The sequence below is a fragment of the Protopterus annectens genome, chromosome 1.part1 (genome assembly GCF_019279795.1).
Source record: "Protopterus annectens isolate FY-2018-M chromosome 1.part1, PAN1.0, whole genome shotgun sequence".
In the NCBI taxonomy this organism is placed as follows: domain Eukaryota; kingdom Metazoa; phylum Chordata; order Ceratodontiformes; family Protopteridae; genus Protopterus; species Protopterus annectens.
In genome coordinates, this window is record NC_056726.1 from 1,699,400,907 (window position 1) to 1,699,420,306 (window position 19,400).

The 19,400-nt window shown below is 36.8% G+C and overlaps 1 protein-coding gene across 1 annotated transcript in view; it reads right to left on the reverse strand.

The window, feature by feature from the left end:
- The window catches only part of LOC122814042 (uromodulin-like), a 233,410-nt gene that overhangs the window by 21,301 nt on the left and 192,709 nt on the right, over window positions 1–19,400 (reverse strand). The window contains exons 5-6 of the mRNA XM_044086645.1: window positions 10,822–10,912; window positions 1,424–1,447 (exon numbers count right to left, since the gene is read on the reverse strand). Of these exons, the coding sequence (XP_043942580.1) occupies window positions 1,424–1,447; window positions 10,822–10,912 (115 nt within the window). The remainder of the gene's footprint in view (window positions 1–1,423; window positions 1,448–10,821; window positions 10,913–19,400) is intronic.

The following is a 19,400-nucleotide window of genomic DNA, read 5'->3' on the forward strand; positions in this document are numbered from 1 at the left end:
TCTTGCTGTGAGGCAACAACGCTACCGCTGCACCACCGCAGACCTAAAAGTCTAATCATGTTAAATATAGGTGGTATCGTTAAAAGACATCACTTTGTAAAATGTTTTACTTTTACTAAAGGCTCTGTGTTTTTTATTGTCTTAAGGTCTTATAATACTCAAAAAGCAGACGACAACTGCAACATGTGTACCACTCCGAGTGCCAGAATGTTGAAGTGTCAAACAGCTAATAACCTATGTAGGATGAACTAAGACACATTTGGAAGGCAGTATACTATTATGAGTATTTTCACACACTTCTTCATAGTACAGATGATATTTGATATATTTGTTGTGAGAAGCTGAATATGGACTGTTCAGGCCTGCTGTAGATGGTTGCCAAATATGAGAGGTACTGCAAAGAGTTAATTTTGCAACTGTCTAATGGGTCCCAATTTAGAAAGAAGTTTAACATGCTGAAATTGGGTGAATCTGAGAGATAAAAATTACTCAGGGATCAGCTAAACAGCCACATGTTTTTGAGGAATTATCTAGCAGGGGATAGTGTTTTGATGTCTAGATATATTAAAGGAATCACAGGCGATTAAGATCTATAAGACAGATTAATCCAAGGCCCATTTAAATCTTGACAGTACACACACTGATATATCACTCATAGTAATTCCTGTTATTAATCAGAAACTGCAACAGATCTTTGGATGCAAACTTTCCTTACAGAAAGTAGAAACATGTTAAAGTGTTCAGTCAGGATGCAAGAGGCTGCTTGTGATGCACTGATATGTTACCTCTGGAAGGGCAGACCACTGCAACTGTCAGCATGTTGCTAGGGTCATAGTTCATTATTGCAGAGAGTAAGTAAATAAGCCCCTTGTCCATGCTCCACCTGATTCTTGCAGTCATTGGTAAGCTTTATACAGTGTCTGCTGATACAGTTGCTGCTGCTGCCTGGTATAGTGTTGTGTTTTGTTTTAGAGAGATATCCAAAAGGCCAGAATAGAACATGGAGATGAAGTGGCAAGCAAGTGACATAGTAGCAAAATGCCTGCCTCTCACACCATCCTGTCTACTGTCAAAATGGTGCCATGCTGCTAAAACAGCACTGACCCTAAATAACCCAAGTCTTTCCTCAACTTTATGTTAATGACATGTAGGGATGGTGTATAACACTGAATTTATATAATATAGAAAAGCCTATGATATTTGCATTATCTCTGCTACTATAAATACTCTGGAGTCTGAACAGATTCATTAGAACCTGAAGCTGTATCAATTCTATTGCTTTCAGAGGCTACTGTTCCTTATCCTCATGACTGCTTGCAGTGGTTGCCAACAATGAATCTAGAGAAATATATTCCATTCAATCAAAATCTTGATGTATAGTGTTATAGTATCACATGATAAAATAAGTAATCATTGTACTTACCATAGGTGGCTGCAGAAACAGCTCCTGAGAGATAGACAAACAAGAAATAAATTTTATTAATACACTGACATTTCTTTCTGTTTATTTGGTTAATCAGTACATTGCTTTGACAGACACACTGTACTTAGTTAAGAATAAGGCAGTCTAGAACTGGTTTATGTAATCATACAGCTTCTTCACAAAACCTCCTTGGACAAAAGTTTCAGATGGAATGGTCAATCCAAAACATAAGTAGTAGGCAACTCCCTGTGCCAATTTATTACAGATGCTTGGACCCCTAATTAATGTAAGTAACTTGAATATTTTAAAACTTTAGGACATCAGGACAAGCTCAGGAAAAGTTTTAAATACTTTTACAAATTCTACCTTTAGTCTCTTAGTTGTGACCAAACAAAATTTGCAGAAACTTTATTCAAAAATCTAAACAAATATGCAATGTGTGACTTTATGTTAAATTTATGCGAGTTTTCAAGATGAAACCATTTTTGCCTATCACATTTTGTGGCTTCTAGTCTAACACTTGAAGTGCAGAGGTACTGTTTACTGAATAGAAGATAATAACGCGTTTCAGTCACACACCTCTCATTTCCATCTTATCTGCACAAAATGTATATTAATAATTAATAATAGAATGTATATATTCAAATTTTGACACAGTCATAATCTGGCTCTCTTACTTTTGCAATTTTGTCTCATTGATTTGTGGCAGTCTGTTTTTTTGAAATTACATATATAAAAAATGCAAACACTTTTGCCATCAACTCACACTGGGCTTCATTGAACCTGACCAACTTAGAAACAATTCAGTTAAAATCATTTAAAAAATCACATGCCAAATTTTCATTACTGAGAAATCAACATTATTGACTTCCTTTGAGTTGAGTATGTGCAGGATTCCTTTGGTAAAAGAGAATTGTGAAAGACCAATGCAGGATACTGAAAGAACACAGAGAACACAAATTCAGCTGTCGGGAAAAAATCTGTAGTTTTCTTATACAAGAGGAAATACCATCAAGAAGCTTACCAAAATGGCTATCTTGTACTCTGTTTCACTGACGCTAACACTTATAGACATTACCCTGACTAGTTTCTCCCCTGCTGAACTACTGCTACTAGACTGCCACATCGATAGCTATAATAAGTTTGCTATTGCCTCTATCTATATCCCCCAGGTAAAAGCATCCCTATCTTTGAGCATATACTCTCCTGGATAAACACCTCCATCCCCTATGAAACCATCATTTTTGGAGATGTTAATATAGATTGGAACTCACTGATTGGTGACTCACCTCAACATTTCATAAACCTGTATGGAGTCTCACAACTGATCACTTCCCCCTACCCACTACAGTAAAAATGCTACTTGTTCCACAATTGACTGGATCTTGACCAACTCTCCAAAAAACTACTGTAACCCTTTCTGCCTTCCCTGACTCTGTTAGTGACCATTCTCCCATCTCTATCTTAAGGCACTCTCCTCATCTCTCTAAGCTCCATGTCTACAGAGATTGTAGGAAACTGACTAACGTTTCCCCTGAAACCTTTAACTATAGACTCTCTGCCATCAACTGGTCTTTCTTAAAAACTTTCCCACTCAATGATGCCATTACTAAAGTCAACCACATTTTCCTTGATGTCCTAAACTCTCTTGCCCCAACTTGCAAAATCAGAATCAAATCTAATTTTGCACCCCGGCTCTCCAAAGCTACTCATGCTTTGATGCATGAAAGAGATGCTCTATGGAAAAAAAGTCAAACCATTAAAACTCCCACCTTTCTCCAAGGTTATAAGCAACTCAGAAATGGTGTAAAAATGTATTATTTTGGATAAATACCAATGTTTCACTAAATTTCAAAGCTCTCACCCAAATGCCCCCAAAACATTCTGGAGTGCTATCAGTTCCCTGCTCCACACTGGTTCTCCTACCATCCCTAACCCCTTCCCCTATCACTCTCTCTCTGAAACTGCAGACTTGCTCAACAAACACTTCATAGACAGTATCTCTAAACTCCTACCCTCTGGTAACTCTGCTCATCCCAACTCTTCTGTGTCACCCTCACCTCCCCCTAAACTTCTATGCTCCTCTGTCTCTCAACCTTTTACCTTGAGACCTGTTTCTACTAAATATATCAAATCCCTGCTTCTTAAACTAGAACCAAGCTCTCCCTCCACTAATAACCCCCCCCTCAATTTCTGAAAATTGCTGCTGACTCTATTGCATTTCCTGTATCCATCTTAATCAGCCACTCCATTCAGGAATCTACCATACCAGAAATATGGAAATTCTTCTATACCACTCCTCTGCACAAAGGTGGTGACTCTGTTCAAACCTCTAACCATAGACCAACTGCTATTCTCTCACCGCTCTCTAAGATCCTTGAGAAATGTGTACATACTCAACTACTGTCCTATCTCATTCACGAAAATCTCCTCACCCCCTCACATCATGGTTTTTGCCCTAAACACAGTACCTCAATTGCCTTGCTATCCTTCACTCAAAAGGTTACAGAAGCTAGGGATAACAACCTCCTCATCTCTTGTCTATTCCTTGATCTCTCTAAAGCCTTTGACACTGTGTCTCATCCCAACCTTCTTAACAAACTCTCAGACCTAAAGCTTATACTTCTACTCTTGGATGGTTCCAATCATACCTTAATGGCAGAAAATAAGCTGTTAGATGACAACAGGCTTTTTGTTCAAACAGGAATAGCCCAAGACTCCATAATTGGACCGCTCCTTTTCAGCATTTTTACCAACAACTTACATTCATCCTGTAGTCTCTCATCTGTAATTCAATGCGCAGATGACTCTTCTCTCTTATCTATCTCCAATACTATCGCTAAACTACACACACAAACACAGAATTCCTTTATCTCGGTTGAAAAAGGGCTCAGAAATAATCAACTAATTGTTATCCCGCAAAAAACTCAACTCCTTCTCCTCTTACTTCAGACACTCTCTCACCTCAAATCCAACTTTTTTCTTTCCTCCCTAGATGGCACCAATATCTCCCCTGCCTCAAACACCAAACTCCTTGTAGTAATAATTGATGACCAACTAAAATTTGACTTGCACATACAACAGGCCATCAAAAAAAACAGCAAACATTTGGACTACTTTACAGGAACAAAAAAGTCCTCACTACTGCCACTAAATGGACTCTTATGCAGGCGTTTCTCTTACCTAGTCTTCTATATGTTTACCCCATCCTCACCAATATCCAAACTACCTCAATGCAAAAACTGGAATGAAGAGACAACAAAATTGCCAGATTTATTCTAAACCAACCACTCTCATCACATCACTGCCTCTCACTAAACAAACTTCAGTGGCTGGAATTTCCACACCTTCTCCTACAATCTCAACTCCACACTACCTTTTCCATACTCAACAACCCCTCTGCCTGCTTTGCTCTTATCTCCCATGTTACTCTTTACTCTCCCCCCTGGCCTCTCTGGAGTGCTCATCTTCTCTTAGTTTATAAACACAAAAGGAATATTACAAACACTCTGTCTCACTAAATTGGAACAAACTCTCTCTCCATATTAGCTCCAACCTTTTCTTTCCCTGTTTTAAAAGGAGCTTAAATCCCACCTACTAAACTTGAAATTATGCCATTGCCTTGACCATATATAGTCTTAGTCTGTCCTACTGTATAACCTGTTGCATCGTCTAACTTACTTTCTTTCTCTGTTAGTAACTTCTGCTTAAACTAACCTTCTAAACTATCAGCTCTACTACTATAGCCCTACTATAGCCCCCTCCTTTCTCTCCCCCTCCTATTCTCTCACTTATTTATCTTTTTCCCCTACTTCCTATAAATGTCTGTACATTTCCTTCTTTTGAACAACAATTATCATTTTTGTTTTTACTCTTATATGTAGTAAATTTAGATCACTGCTATCAATGCAACCCTTAATGTTCAGAATTTTTTCTTTTGCTTTTCTCTTTATAATTAATTTTGTATTTGCATTGTTATTTTTAATAACTTTTGTCCTGCATGTTTATCTTTGTTTATGTTTGCTGGGGCTCTTTCCCCTTGGGTCTCCACTGAAAATGGGTTGCTTACTATCAATGCAATGCAAATAGTTAATAACCTTTTCTTTTTTACAATTATTTTGCATTGTGATTGTTATTTAATATTTGTATATTGTCACTTTATCTTAATTTATGTTTGCTGGGGCTTTTCCATGCTGGTCTCCACTGAAAATGGGGTTGTTTTCAAACTCAGTTGTACTAACCCGGTAAACAAATGTGAAATAAATAAAAGTCAAAAAAGACAAAAAAAATTTTAATAAGATAATAATGGGATTTTTCATGTAGAATATCAAAATGTGTACGTTTATATCAAGCAGTCTTAATTTTTTCCCCTTCAGGAAAAGTGTTCAGAGCATCTGTTGCCATATTGTTTATGTGATTAGTTGTGAAATGTGACATTTAAATTAAAGGGTAAAGCATCTTCAAAATATAATCAGAGATAATGTAAATGTTATCAGCACAGCAGATAAACTGCATTTGATAGACATTCTACTATGAAAGTATAGGAAGTTGCTTTTTGTTTTAGAAAATATCACACTAGATAAGATAAATGGTGATTTAGAAATTATTCTGGAGAAAGAGTAAATGCTGTGGCTGCAATGGAGTTTTTCTAATCACCAAGTCTTAATAAATTTGTTTTTCTCAATCCTACACTTAAATCAAGAGATTTGTGATTTCGAATGTATTTTTAATTAGTGGGATGTGTACTGTAGATTTATGTGATGAAAATCTGGCATATGACTTTTTGAAGTCTATTTGAATTGTTAGGAAGTAGTTGAAGACTGACAATGTTAATATAAGTAAAGTATACACTTCAGATTTTTTATAATAAAATAAGATTTTGTGGGCCACTCTGCTTTGGTTTGTTTCAAACACACACACACACACACACACACACACACACACACACACACACACACACACACACACACACACACACTGGTATCTGATCCCATAAAATGCATTTCTTTAAACAACATTCTTACAAAGTAATTTGTAACCTAACAAAATGTAACATCATCACATTTATATCTACCGTAAAAACCTATAACTGATCCACCCTTAGAGTCCTTCCTTCAAGTGAGGCTATTCAGGAATTTAATTCAAAATTCCTATTTTTTTTGTTAAGATTCCTATATATTCCTAAATGCCATTCACCATTAGGAACAAAAAGAATAAAAGCTACCTATGCTCTTTGGTTAAGTAAATGTATTAAATGACTCCTGCATAACAAATTCAGAGTCTGAAAATCCAGGAGACAGCATGTGCTAAAACTTGCAAAACTTTAAAAGAGCTAGGTAACCTTAGCCAAAAAAGCAGAATAACCCTACTAGAAAACAATACTACACATATCTCCAAACAAAGCAAACATATAAAATAAACTAATTAAATCCTGGTCTTCTATCTGAGAAATATTATACCCTTAGAAGTTAAAGTCAGCCAAATCCTTCTCCTAATTCTTCTGCAATAGAAATAATGTCCCAAGTCAACTTCTTCTTCAATGACAACATACAAAACATTCTATGATGCATCCTACTAACTCATGCACTTTCATGTTATGTTCTACCTCAACTTTCCCTATAAAACAAAGAAACAAAAAAGATCTGCAAAGAACTAAAAACTCAGCTCACGGTCAGCTGTTAACGTTTGAGCAGAATACATCAGGAAAGCAGCTGATGCTATAGTCTTTTCCATGTCTTTTCTTATAAATAAGGCAATACAAGAACTGAATGCTTTATTTCTTTGGAAAAAGTAATACGTCATTTGACTCTACAAATGTGTTAACTCAATTGAATTATCAAGATTTAGACCTCCAACTTTATTGTCCTCAGAATCTAAAATTCTGTAAAAATGGATTCACAAGTAAATACTCCAATACCTCCTCCATGAGCAATACCTGACTCTCATACAGCATGCCTTTTGTCCAGACAGCACAAACTCTGCACAACTAACCTTCACAGCACAATCAAATGAGCCAATGATAGTGGTAAAATTGTTTCGTCTTTACTCCTTGACTTGTCAAAAGCCTTTGACAATGTCACACATAACCATCATTTGCAAAAAATGTATTATCTGGGCCTATCCCAGACTACTTGCTAATGGTTCAGTAGCTACTTATTCAACAGATGTCAATCTGCAAAATGGCATAACACTCCCTCTCTTTTGTTGTAAGTTACAGAATAGTACCTCAAGGTTCTCTTATTGGCCCTTTGTCTTTAATGCTTTCATTAACAATTTGAATCCCTCCTCACAGCAAGCCTTCTTAATACAATACGTTGAGGATTCACTCTTATTTGCTCCACATACTTCCTAAGGCATCTTCAACAAATTACACAAGAAGCATTTACTACCACCAAAATTAGTTCTGCAATGTACAACTACTGTTAAATCCTCAAAAAACTAATTTTCTCATCTTCTTCCCTAAATCCCACATATAAGACAAAACCAATTTTAAAATGACCTCATTCGATAATGCAGCAATAAAAGTAATTCCATACAATATACTATTAGGCATGTTGATGTCTGTCAGCCTTAAATTTACTCTGCATTTTCTACACACAACTAAAAGAATTCACCAGAAACCATGAATGTTGTGAATGGCAAAAAATCTTTCTTACTATCACCATAAAAGTTAACCCAGGCAACTACCTTCTCTTATCATCACTCTTAGCTTTATGCTATAATGAGAATTAAACTAGAACAATGTTACACAAAATTGTAAAATTTACTGCTAGCGAACCCCCATACAACCAGCTACTTGCTCTGCCTTAAAGATCACATCTAAAGGAACAAAACAATCTTTGGTTTTGCATAAAAAGTGTCTGCATGAATCTTTATTTTTTTATACAGAAACTAAAGGTTGTTTCATACTAGTTTACAAATAAAATTATTTTAAAAATTGCTTGTGAGTGCAGAAGACTAAACATGCAGAGTTGATACTAACTGGCAGACAGGGGGAGGCTATATCACTTTGGGTTCTAGGCTTAATTATGCTGGATTGGCATGGGTAAGTAATTGTGACTTGTGTTATGTTAACAGTTTGCAAAGAAAAAAAAACTGATGTGGCGTTTTGCCAAACTTTTAATTACAGTGACATGAATTACCCCACTATCTCACATACACTCATTTGCTTGCAACTCACGAATAGCTCTAAGCAGCATTCGCAACAACCACCACTGTGCTGATGTGATACAAAACTTCTCTCTAATTACAAATTTGCGAGATCTGCAAGAAATGCTCTGTACTCTAGCTGCTTTGCTAGATCCTAGGACTTCGTCCCACTTGTCATGAGGTCCATATCTAATCTCCACACATTTAAATCTAAACTAAAATGATTTCTAGCTGAGTTCTGGCGTTGTTCTTCTTTACATATGACTAAAGAGTTTCTTTACTGTCTTCTAGTTTCAATAGCTAACTTCTTAAATAAAATCATTAACTCTGGTTATCATAATACAGAGACATTCTTGTATTCCTTTTCTGTACATACTGTAAACATTTATCCCATTTGTATTACTCATCTGCATTGGGGAACCATGAGCTCATGATACACACACACACACACACACACACACACACACACACACACACACACACACATCTAGCTATCTATATATATGCTGTATATCTGTGTGTGTGTGTGTGTGTGTGTGTGTGTGTGTGTGTGTGTGTGTGTATGTGTATTACTAGTCTCCACTCATATCAACCACTCGAGTTAATTTACTTTAATTTTAGATTGCTATGTTTACCAACAGTTAACTGTGGCTTTACCATATATTTATTTATTTATTCATTTGGACATATTATAAGTAGTATAGAATTCTTATGTTATATGGTGCATTTAGTGCAAGGGAAGGTTACCATATATATATATTTATCCTCCTACATACTATTCCTTACACTAAAAGGTTTCATCAGTAATGGCTATACAAATGTATAGCTAATTTTGTTTCATAGTTAATTTTTAGATAGTTCTATCAGTTTTATTTAGTGAAGCTAATTCAGTTTTATACTGATGTGATGTAATAGTGATTACTTAATGGGTGATTAATTATGCTATAATGTGGTTCAATTTTATTTAATTGATTTTAATTGAATTAGCATGGCGTGTATATATAGTATGAAGTTTGAATGGTTTGGTGAAATCTGAAGAAGCGTGCCCTGGCAGCAAGTGAAAGCGCTCATTCATATGCAATAAAGTGTGTTTTATGTTTTATTTCGTGGTGGTCCTATCTTGATTTTTCCTAATATTACTTTAATTAATCTATTACTTTCTTATTACTTTCTTCTCTGCTATGTGCTATTAGTTTTCTCTGTTACATCTTCTAAAACTTCCTACTCACATACCATAATCTAGCTTCCCCAAACCACATTCACATACATTTTTCTTTCACCATCCTTTCCCATAATGTCAGCCATCTTATTCAATATACCCAATATGTTCCTGCTACTCTAATGTTATAATGTTTTTGTCAGATAACCATTCTCTTTATTCTTTCCTATAGGAGATGTTATTCTGTTTGGATGTCTTTGCCAATAAATCATTGTCTTTCATTTCCTGCAGCTGGTATAGCAAACTGATTATATGTCTCACTCATCTTATGTGCTACTTATGTCTGTCATTGTCTTAATATTGCCTTTAGTGGAGAATTTCTTCCTGGGCCTCAACTGAAAACAGTTCACAATGCACAGCCAGACTTTCCCTGTAAACACGTCAGTAACTAACTAACTAACTAAATAAAATCAATATATATCACTAAAGGAAACAAACAACTTATTTTACCCAATTATCACCATGTTGCTATCGATCTGTCTTATGTGTATATATTTTATACAAAATACCTTTACTTGTTCTTGATTGTGTTTGTCGGGGTGTAACTTCTCTTAGACCTTTGCAGCAAGCTAATTTATTAAGTTATTTATTCTATTATTTCCCATTCTGTTTTTGCTAGTGACTCCATCACTGTTACTTATAACACTCAAGGTGGACAGCCTCTATGTCTCTTGAGTTATCGCTGACAACAAGTGGTAATACATAACTCTAAGAGGGTATTGTCTGTCTTATATTTCTTTCTGGTGGTATGACACACACAAACTGCTGCTAGCAAGCTCCAGTGCATTATTATGGCCAGTTTTTTTTTTACTTCTACTAGCCAATAAGGGTTATTTAACATGCAAAACAGAGGTGGGTAAAATGCCCACATCCAGAGCAACACATCAATGTATGTTACTGAATTATCAATTCTTTTTGAAGTAAAACTCAGATCTGTGTTACCTCTATAATACTGGCACACAGGATCTTTAAACACAAATTTCTTTATGAAATTAAGTACAGGAATAATAACAGGAAACCCAAAATATACCTGTTGAATCAATTCGAATAAAAGGTCCTTCTGGTTTCGAATTTGATACTCCTATCACTGAGTCATCATTACCATCTCTGCTTCCACAGTTCTGTGAACAAATACAAATGGGTTATGTGATGGATTCAGTACATCCTACATTCATATATTTTGGTAGTGTAACTTTATCATGTTGTACAACATTTTGATAACTAAATATTTTACAAAAATCCATTTTTCGTGTAAAAAAATGTAGAACTGCATACATTATACATTGCATAAAAAACAGGTTATTGCAATAGTGGAATACATCAAGGAAGAAGCTCCATTTGAAATAGGTCTACTTAAGAGTAGCTTAGGAAGCTGATTGCAAATTACAAAATTTAGTCAATTTATTAAAAGTTTCAATGGACATGTTGGTGAAGGGAACAGAGGGGATGAGGAAGTGATGGGTAGGTATGGTGTTAAGCAAAGGAATGCAGAAGGCCAGATGGTAGTGGATTTTGCGAAAAGGATGGACATGGCTGTGGTGAATACGTATTTTAAGAAGAGGGAGGAGCATAGGGTGACATACAAGAGAGGAGGAAGATGCACACTGGTGGATTATATCTTATGTAGAAGGGCCATCTGAAGGAGATTGAAGACTGTAAAGTGGTGGCAGGGGAAAGTGTAGTTAGGCAGCATAGGATGGTGGTTTGCAGGATGACCTTGGTGATCAAGAAGAGGAGAATGAGTGTGAGGGCAGCACCAAGGATCAAATGGTGGAAATTGAAAAAGGGTAATTGTGAGGTGATGTTCAGGGAAGAGTTAACATAGGCACTGGGTGGCAGTGAAGAGTTACTGAACAGCTGGGTAACTACAGCAGAGCTAGTAAGGGAGATGGCTAGAAAGGTGTTTGGTGTGACATCTGGAAAGAGGAAGGAGGACAAGGAGACCTGGTGGTGGAATGAAGAAGTACAGGAGAGTATACAGAGAAAGAGGTTGGCGAAGAAGAAGTGGGATTGTCAAAGAGATGAAGAAAGTAGACAAGAGTATAAGGAGATGAGGTGCATGGCAAAGAGAGAGGTGGAGAAGGCTAAGGATAAGGCGTATGAAGAGTTGTATAAAAGGTTGGATGGACACTATGGAGGGAGAAAAGGACCTGTACCCATTGGCTAGACCGAGCTAGTAAAGATGTGCAGCAGGTAAGGGTGATAAAGGATAATGAGGGAAACGTACTCACAAGCGAGGAGAGTGTGTTGAGCAGATGGAAAGAGTACTTTGAGGGGTTGATGAAAGAAGATAATGAAAGGGAGAGAAGGTTGGATGACGTGCGGATAGTGAATCATGAAGTGCAGTGGATTAGCAAGGAGGAAGTAAGGATAGCTATGAAGAGGATGAAGAACGGAAAGACTGTTGGTCCAGATAACATACCTGTGGAAGCATGGAGGTGTTTAGGTGAAATGGCAGTGGAGATTTTAACTAGATTGTTTAATGAAATCTTGGAAGGTGAGAGGATGCCTGAGGAAAGGAGAAAAAGTGTTTTGGTACCATTTTTTAAGAATAAGGGTGATGTGCAGAGCTGTAGTATCTACAGAGGGATTAAACTGATCAGTCACAGCATGAAGTTATGGGAAAGAGTAGTGGAAGCTAGGTTAAGAAGGGGGGTGATGATTAGTGATCAGCAGTATGGTTTCATGCCAGGAAAGAGCACTACAGATGCGATGTTTGCTCTGAGAGTGTTGATGGAGAAGTACAGAGAAGGTCAGAAGGAGTTGCATTGTGTCTTTGTAGATTTAGAGAAAGCATTTGACAGGGTATCTAGAAAGGAGTTATGGTACTGTATGAGGAAGTCGGGAGTGTCAGAGTAGTATGTAAGAGTGGCACAGGATATGTACGAGGGTAGTGTGTCAGCAGTGAGGTCTGCAGTGGGAGTGATGGATGCATTTAAGGTGGAGGTAGGATTACATCAAAGATCAGCTCTGAGCCCTTTCTTATCTGCAATGGTGATGGACAGGTTGACAGATGAGATCAGACAGGAGTCCCCATGGATGACATTGTGATCTGTAGTGAGAGTAGGGAACAGGTGGAGGAGACCATGGAGAGGTGGAGATATGCTCTAGAGAGAAGAGGAATGAAAGTCAGCAGAACTAAGACAGAATATATGTGTGTGAATGAGAGGGAGGATAGAGGAATGGTGAAGATGCAGGGAGTAGAGGTGGTGAAGGTGAATGAGTTTAAGTACTTGGGATCAACAGTTCAGTGTAACAGTGAGTGTGGAAGAGAGGTGAAGAAGAGAGTACAGGCAGGATTGAGTGGGTGGAGAAGAGTGTCAGGAGTAATTTGTGACAGACGAGTACCAGTAAGAGTGAAAGGGAAGGTGTACAAGAGGGTAGTGAGACCAGCTATGTTATATGGGTTGGAGACAGTGGCACTGACAAAAAGGCAGTAGTCAGAGCTTGACGTGGCAGAGTTGAAGATGTTAAGATTTGCACTGGGTGTGTCAAGGATGGACAGTATTAAGAATAAGTATATTAGAGGGTCAGCCCAGGTTGGAAGGTTTGGAGACAAAGCCAGAGAGGCAAGATTACGTTGGTTTGGGCATGCGCTGAGGAGGGATGCAGAGTATATTCGAAAGAAGATGCTAAGGATGAAGCTGCCAGGTATCAGGAAAAGAGGAAGGCCTAAGATAAGGTTTATGGATGTAGTGAGAGAGGACATGCAGGTGGTTGGTGTGACAGAGCAAGATGCAGAGGACAGGAAGAAATGGAAACAGTTGATCTGCTGTGGTGACCCCTAACGGGAGCAGCTGAAAGAAGAAGAAGAAGAAGTCAATTTATTAAAAGTCTTCCTGAATGAAACTAAATTTTCAGAGGACATTTTTATTTTTTATATTTTTCCCCTAACAGATTTGTTTGTTTTTCATTTGAATTGTACAGGTTATAGGTCACATTAAAGGTGAGAAAAGTTTGGAATTGATTTATTGTGGTCTCATTTTTTTATATCACAAAAACCTGACATTTTAACAGGGATGTGTACACTTTTTATATCCACTGTATCTATATATTATTTATTTATCTACCTTTCGATCTGTCTATACATACATATGGTTTCACTTCATATTACCAAAGTGCTGAAATATAGAATTTCAGCATTTCGACAGTATAAAGCAGAATCCATCACAACATCAACACTTCACAATCTTGAAATCAAAACATCGAACATACACGATACAGCACAGAACACACAAAACATAACACCCACACCACAAAACAATAAAATACAACAAAACACCACACAGACACACACCTACACTACACAAAAACAAGGGGGCAAGCCCCCTTGGAGCTTGCCCCACTTATATATACTAACTCTTGGATTGCACAGACAATAAAGAAACAAATAATCACACACAGCCAACACACACAATCATACAAGTTAGAAAAGCACTCATGCACACTCACTCACCTTAAACTGCAGACACCATCCCAGCCAAACACTTCCGCAACATAACGTACATGCATAATCGCGAATTCGACATAGTCCTATTCGCACTTATGCACTTTCGTTATTTTGAAGTTTCGACTTCATGGACACGAATTTCTGAAATTCGATATTTCAGCAATTCATGTTTACAAAGTGAAACCATACATGTATATATATATATATATATATATATATATATATATATATATATATATATATATGTGTGTATATATATATATATATATATATATATATATATATATATATATATATATATATATATATGTGTGTGTGTGTGTGTGTGTATATATATATATATCTATATATATATATATATATATATATATATATATATATATATATATATACACACACACACACACACACACACACACAGACTCGAGCGTGTGTGTGTGTGTGTGTGTGTGTGTGTGTGTGTATCTGACAGAGAATACTGTAAAGGTAGTTCAAAGTCATGCTTAATTGAAGTATTTTTTCTTTGTTTTAAGTGTTCTGTACATTATAAAAATTAAAGTATGAAAAAAAGCGGTTTAATTTTACCTGATCAACTATTCAGGCATAACGTTATGAAAACAAATCGTACATTTTTTTTCTCATATCAGTACTGCATTGGAGTTTTCCAGTCTGAGGTGTCAAGTTGTGTATTAAATCTGCACTTAACTGTTCTTGCAACTACTCAAACAAAAGTATATTTAGGTGCATTATTCTTCATATGTGTGCTATAGATATGTGAAAGCTGAATTAAAGTAATGTATTTAAACACACACACCCAGTTCTACCATGCTATTCTTATGAATGGATTATGTTATTTATGTTATGAAAAGTGTCAACATATGCTCTAACAAGTGTACAAAACAATTACTCTTGTTTTTAGAATGTATGAAGTTGTACATTTCTTTTGAGAAGCAGCAATAAGCTGATAAGAATAAAGAAACATGGTGTACTAATAATACATGTTCAGGTATTGTAAAAATATTAAAGTGGTGTTTATGCTAGGTGGGCTTCACCCTTGAACATCCAGCTTTAGGTCACTGACCTACCCCATGCTCATTATATTCTAACTGCCGTGCCACAGGAACGGTCTGGTAGTGGCAAATTCAAATTGTGGAATGAAACAGCTGCTTCCCCTGTTCCATGTTGTTACAAATTGAAAAATAATATGCACAGTATACTTCTTTTTAGGGCTACAGAACCCATACTGCAGTGTCCATGTGGAACACATCCACTGAAATAATTTACATTACTTTTTATGCAGGGTTTCACCATGCATTTCTTTTCTCAGTCAGTACATATTTGATTCTTAAACATTTCAGTATGCAGCAATCATTTATTTGAAAAACTGGATACGAGTCAATTTTTCTATTACATTTGCTTTTGGCTGCATATTATTTTCCCTTGTGCCATTCATAACAATTATTTGAATCTGGATAGACAGACAGACAGACAGACAGATTACTTATTACTTTCATGTTTTGACGTTAAAAGCAACCATTGAGTTGGTACTTACACTTCTCTATGATAATATTGACTAGTCCACAGTACTGCATGTTGGTTGCATTATCATCTTGGGCTTTGTTCTACCCACCAAAGCAATATTTTGCTTTTCCATTGTTAGTAGCCTTGAATACCTTACAGTCTCCCAACACATGATCTTACAGATCAATACACATTGCTGTTTGGTTGTTGGAATATAATCTGAAATCTGCATTGCACACAGATAAAATAGACTGATTTTCTATTGAATTATGTCTTAAATGTATTATTGTGCTGCTATCACTCTATAATTTTCTCAGGAATTCACAATACTGTGTTGTTATTTAAGTATAATATGGGACCTTCATCCTCACTGACATGGGCAATTGATGTGTTCCATTCTTTCCATCAATAGCCTTATCAAGCCAAAATACTGCAAGGCTATAACATTTCCACTGAGAAACGTGTCTGTGTGTGCATATGTGTGTGTGTGTGTGTGTGTGTGTGTGTGTGTGTGTGTGTGTGTGTGTGTGTGTGTGTGTGTGTGTGTGTGTGTGTGTGTGTGTGTGTGTGTTTGTGTTTAAATATAGCCAGCACCAGTAATGTGTTTTGCTTAGAAACGTGGTGTCTATATTGGGCCATCAGACAGTTTACTTCCAGTTAGAATAGGATCATAGACTGTATTGTCCAACCAAATAATCTAGCCCATTCTTAAAAGCAGTGAGGGTTTCCAGTTTGTGCATACAAATAAGTAAAGCATTCCACCAAATGCTTGTCCTGTGATGGAATGACTTTCGTAAAAGAAGGGAACATGTGTACTTAATTTTACAGATACTTATTCATGTATGTTCATTTAGTAAATGACCAAAGGCAGGATTATAAAGGCATTTAAAGATCATATTAAGATCCACCCTCACTAGATGATAGTTAACTGGAAAATAGAAGCAGTGTCCCCAATCGCTTAGCAAAAGTATATTTTCTAATGCTTTTAATTTTTTTGTGAAGCATTTTTGTATCCTGTGTAGTTTGTTAATTTGAAAACAACTATAAGAACAGACATTCCATTTTCTATTCTGGACTTATAAGTAAAAGTTTGACTGGGACCAGTACTCTAGCATCTTTGCTAGTTATAGTTCAAAGAAGGTTTACAAGATCAATATAAGATGCCTTAATAATTTCCAATACATTTGGACCAAGTGAAAAATCCTTACTAGTATTAATTTCTAAATCTCAATGTTCTCTATTAAGTTTTTGTGTATAAGTATAACCGCTGATTGATTTTTTTCAAACTGCATAACCTTTGTCTTATTTACATTGAAATCCATATTGCTTAATAATGGTCATTCCTCTGAATTTTCTGAATGTTGCACTTTATATTGATCCACAGCATTATCTACCACTGCCCCAGTTTTGGAATCATCCTGTAACTTTTCAGCCGCAGCTGATTACACAAAGGGAAACTTTACATAAAGGTTGTAAAACATGAAGGACCCAACACAAATCTCTAGATGAGTCCAAAATTAACATATCTAGCATCAGAGATGGAATTTCCAAGTTTCACCTGCCACTTTCTACCACTTAATGAATTTCTAATCCATCTAATTTGGCACCCATTTAGTTTTTTTTTTTTTTTTTTTTTTTTAATCAGTGTACTCATGATAACTTTACTTATCTTTGTATGAAAGATCTTTCCTGGGTCTTAATAGATCACATCTATGAAATTACCTAAGTCCAAGACTTCCCAAATAGGCCAATTGAACTGAGTCAGTCAGTTTGGCATGATTAGATATCCACCAGAGGTCATGAAAAGTCCAAACCAACATTTCTGACACTGTTTCAAAGCATTTCCAATTGTACATGTTAGACTTATGGGTCTGTAATCTATGGAAGTCTTGCCACCCCCCCCCCCACAAGGATATATACTGCCTAAGCCTGTTTTCAAATCTGGCCTAAAAACTCATCTTTGGCCGGCTAAGATCTAGATGTATTAAACTGGACATACAAGAGAATCTAAGTACCTTTATCTGCACTTTTTTTCAAATAATACAGTATTTAAATTGATTTAACTGTGTTGCATGATTATTAACTGAACTGGAAGTTTTGAATCTGTTCTTCAGTTACTGCTTGCTTGAATTTTATTATTTGTTAGTAATTGCAGGTGCGGGGGTAGCCACGTTCTTTAATTTCCTGTCCTTGCCTATTTAAGTGGTACAGTTTGAAATATTTTCTGCTTAAAAACCTCAGCTTTGGCCGGCTAAGATCTAACTGTATTCAACTGGACGTATAAGAGAATTTAAGTACCTATATCTGCACTTTTTTTTCAAATAATAAAGTATTTAAATTGATTTAACTGTGTTGCATGATTATTAACTGAACTGGAAGTTTTGACTCTGTTCTTCAGTTAGTTTTCCCACCCACCCTGCCTGTTTCTGTTTTGGTGTTTATCTTACTGGCTTTGAAACTGCCTGCCCCTCTTGTAAATTTGTGTTTGGATACTCCTTCTGGGCCCATCTCATTTGCTCACTCAACTGAGTACAGTGAGATCATATTCTGATTTCAGGCACTCCTACTGTGTACAAAGAAAGTATCTGGGAAAGAGAACAAAAAAAAATTAAGCTTGTTTCCTGCAATTCCTGTTAAGTGGTCTAGACTGTTTGTAGGCTTCTGAGCCCCAAGCCCTTCTGTGTTGGAGGGAAGCCTTCTAGCTTAGTTTTGTTTCTTATAACTAGCCAGTTTTCTAGTTTCAGCACTCAAATCTGTTTCTTTGAACTCAGCACTTGTTCAGAACTCATTGTAAGCACTACATAAGCTGCAAATTACTACAGCACTCAACATTCCTCACTTGTCTAGTGGAAAGCAGTTTTTAGTACTTAATAAATAAGCACTTATCCAGGCATGTCTAAAGGTCAGCTCCCAGTGATTTCTCCTGACTACCTGATGAATCTGGGCATCTTGGGGCAATGCAGCAATTGCCTCATGTACACAGACAACCCTCTCCTCCTACCACCCAATACTACAACCTGTGAGAGATGCACTTATATAGCCAAATTGGAAGCAAAGCTATCTTCACCCAAGACTGGACGAGACAGTCAAGAGGAGAAGGTAAACACTTGCACCACACCACACTCATTACATAGTCCCTCAAAACCTACGCCACCAAAACACACACATAGAAACAAAAAACACACACCTACATTCGCGGAGGCTCTCAATAAAAATCTGCCCAAGCATCAGGGACATCCAAAGCATAAACGCAGGCAAACTCCACCCCCCAACACAACCCAAATGACACATAGCCCACAAATTCAGTGTGCCACTCAACCACAGCCCATAAGGCATAACAACGTATCCAACACTCTAGTCATAGGTGACTCTATAGTCAGGCACACTGATGTTCCACTGACTATACTAAACAAGGAGAAAGTTACTGTCAGTTGCCTGTCAGGTGCCAGGATCCACCACATAGCACATGCACTCAGATCACTCCACAATAAGTACAAATATGACACTGTCATTGTCCATGTTGGTGTGAATGACCTGAGACGTACCTCCCTGGACTACATGAAAAGAGACATGGAGGAGCTCTCCCATCTTGTATCCCAGGCAGGTATGACCCTAACCCTGAGTAGCATCCTGCCATC